This window comes from Naegleria gruberi, assembly GCF_000004985.1.
Source record: "Naegleria gruberi genomic scaffold NAEGRscaffold_640, whole genome shotgun sequence".
In the NCBI taxonomy this organism is placed as follows: domain Eukaryota; phylum Heterolobosea; class Eutetramitea; order Acrasida; family Naegleriidae; genus Naegleria; species Naegleria gruberi.
This window is the reverse complement of record NW_003162919.1, coordinates 1-2689: the sequence shown is the minus strand read 5'-3', so window position 1 is coordinate 2689 and position 2689 is coordinate 1. Positions and strand designations below refer to the sequence as shown.

The 2689-nt window shown below is 31.2% G+C and overlaps 2 protein-coding genes across 2 annotated transcripts; both read right to left on the bottom strand.

Moving 5' to 3' along the window:
* Positions 1 to 618: 618 nt before the first annotated feature.
* On the bottom strand, positions 619 to 1623 carry NAEGRDRAFT_76925 (uncharacterized protein; the record flags this gene model as incomplete). The annotated part of the gene is made up of 2 exons (XM_002668119.1): positions 619 to 1352; positions 1392 to 1623. 2 exons carry the CDS (start codon positions 1621 to 1623, stop codon positions 619 to 621), a joined length of 966 nt encoding a protein of 321 aa, XP_002668165.1.
* Positions 1624 to 1980: 357 nt separating this feature from the next.
* On the bottom strand, positions 1981 to 2550 carry NAEGRDRAFT_82377 (uncharacterized protein). The gene is made up of 2 exons (XM_002668118.1): positions 2353 to 2550; positions 1981 to 2189 (listed from the first exon to the last, which is right to left on the bottom strand). The coding sequence occupies exons 1-2, from the start codon at positions 2540 to 2542 to the stop codon at positions 2026 to 2028; spliced, it is 354 nt and encodes a 117-aa protein (XP_002668164.1). The 5' UTR covers positions 2543 to 2550; the 3' UTR covers positions 1981 to 2025.
* Between the last annotated feature and the right edge of the window lie 139 nt (positions 2551 to 2689).

The following is a 2689-nucleotide window of genomic DNA, read 5'->3' as shown; positions in this document are numbered from 1 at the left end:
ATCACATTCACCACAATGATATCTGCTCTTCTTTTCAATGACTGTATATTTACTTAAATATTCATGGATCTTTCCTTCAGTAAACTTCCTAGTCTTATTGGAATCATATTCTTTTTCTAATTTTCTTTTAGGAATGATGGAAGTGCCATAAACGGATTTGTGTGAAGTATTAATTGTTTTGTTAATACTATTGTCCAAATTTGTACCATCTGCTTGATGAATAGTTTTCAATACCTTAACACTATCATTGAAACAGTCAATGGATGAATTGAATTCTTTGATTACAAATCTATTGGTGTCATAAAAGTATCTTGTTCCAAATACGTCTTGATTTGTGTTTTGAATGAGTTGACCATTAGCATTAGGGAATGTGATATCTGGAACCTTAAAACAATACATTTGTGGGTGAATCTGATGTTCATCTTGTTAGGTCTACAACAACCATCTCCCTGAATTGAACCCTCGAAAAACTTGTAAACATGTGAAAGACACCAATTAGAGGCGTTGTATATATTGGAGTAAACTTTGGAGGTTCCATTTACAATTTCCAATTCTAGTAAGACCTTGTTGAAATTATTACTTACAAAATTCCAAAATTAATAATGTTAACAAAATTACTTACAATGATTTCAATGCGACAATGTTAGAATTAGATTCGAAAAATCCACCTTCTTCCAAATCTTGCTTTGTATCCTCAGTTAAATCAATTTGATTGGCAAAAGAAATAGAATTATGAACGGAATCTCTAAAAATTATTTGTTCCTTGATTCCAAATGAATCTCCAGAGATTAGTTTCATCTTTTCAATAAGAAAATCCGTCAATTCCTTTTCGTTTTTTGCATTAAGGAATATTTGGAATTTTCGTGAGTTTCCATCTGCCATGTAAAGGCCCACCATTTGATGAAGATATTCAATCAAATTATTTCTTTCGTTTATCTCAAAAGTTTCAAGGAGAGGGAAATTTCGTAGAAATATTCTTGTAACTTTGATTGTTAATGGATAATATTGTATTGAAATCTTACCAATTTTGGAATGTTCAGATTCCTTCAAAGATGCAATAGGCAAGGAAGTTTTCACCAACTCTTTCTTTTCTTTCAATGGCTTATTGTTAAAGGTAAATAGCTTCTTGTGTGAATTATCTGTTCTTAACATTTTACCGAAATATGACTTAATACCAACAACTACCTTTCCTCCAAAGTAAGGCTCTGTTTGATCATCTTGAAAGAAACGTTTCTCTTCAATGATTCTTGCGTTCTTATCATAAATTTCTCCATAATATTCTTGTTCATAGACCTTCTTCTTTTTACCAAGGTTTAATAGTAACAAATCTGAAACTTTGAATTGCTTACAATCTTTCCAAATATTAATAAACCAACTGATTAATTACGTACCCATTTCAACAGGAATGAATCCATGCTCTACAGTGTAAAATTCATAACTACCTGCCTTCTCAAACAAGAGTTTCGTTTTTAAGGGAACTAATTTTTGAGATTCGATTTCACGAACAAGGAATTTGTTCTCCCCATCAAAAAAAGAATAATGAGGTTCTTGCTTTAAATCATTGGCCTTTAGTCCACCATACACAGTGGTTGGTTCCTTTAAAAACTTTGAAAGACTACTCATTGTTTGTTTTTTTAAGGTTTCGTTTTTTAAAATCCTTCAAATACTGTTGACTTTTTACCATGTACTATGGTACAAACGATACAAAGATACGAACGATACGAACTGTGGATCGTAATGTTCACTATCTCGATAATAAGACATACAGCTCGTGAACAGGAACTGTATTAAACTTGTTAGACCTGGTGATGTTCATTCTAGATCTTTGTAGCAATACTAAAGAAATCTTTCAGAATATTGAGAATTGAAAATCTCATTCAGAGCTCTGTTCAAATCTCAACATGTTCAAATTTTGTAGATTAAAATATTGTCAAAGTTTCAATAGATGAGTTGAATTGTAAAAAATTGAATAGATTTTAATTTAATTAAAATTTATAATTTAATTAAAATAATAATTTCGTAGATTTACTTCCATGACAACAATTCAACTTCAAAGATCAAAGTAGAATTGGCAGGGATTAACTTTGGAATTTCTTGAGAGCCATATGCGTACTCTGATGGAATTTCAAGAATAGCCTTTTCACCCTTCTTCATGGTCTTGACGCCCAAATCCCAACCTCTAATAACCTCTATTGTTGTTAAGCCAGTAAAATATTATAATCAAACGACGTTATTATTGAATTCAATAATAAATCAACAAAATCCAATATCATAATAATATTTGTATAATATCATAATACAAATACAAACACAGTTAGCCTGTTAAACAACACAATAATAAATACTACATACGTCCGAGACCCAAGTTGAAGGAGAATGGAGTGCCTCTATCAACAGAAGAATCAAACTTCTTTCCATTAGTCAAAGTACCAGTGTAGTGAACAGAGACCTTTGATCCGTGTGGTGGGAGTTCAGCACCTGAACCTTGAGTAATAATTCTCTTCTTGACTTGACCGTCCTTAGAAACTGGAATCCATTCCATTGTTGTTGCTGTTGTTGAATATTTTTTAAAATTATTAATATTATTATTATTAATAATTGGTGATGACGATGATGAAGAACGGAGAATGGAAGAAGAATTTTTGAAGAGTTTGAGATTGGAAGACTTGAACATTTTTTTGCTAATAGA

What these genes read in the sequence shown, in the direction of transcription:
- NAEGRDRAFT_82377 (XM_002668118.1), bottom strand. Translation starts at nt 2,542, where the DNA reads ATGGAATGGATTCCAGTTTCTAAGGACGGTCAAGTCAAGAAGAGAATT. An exon ending in CTTCAACTTGGGTCTCGGAC is followed by an intron (nt 2,190 to 2,352) that starts GTATGTAGTATT and finishes TAACAACAATAG; the next exon opens with AGGTTATTAGAGGTTGGGAT.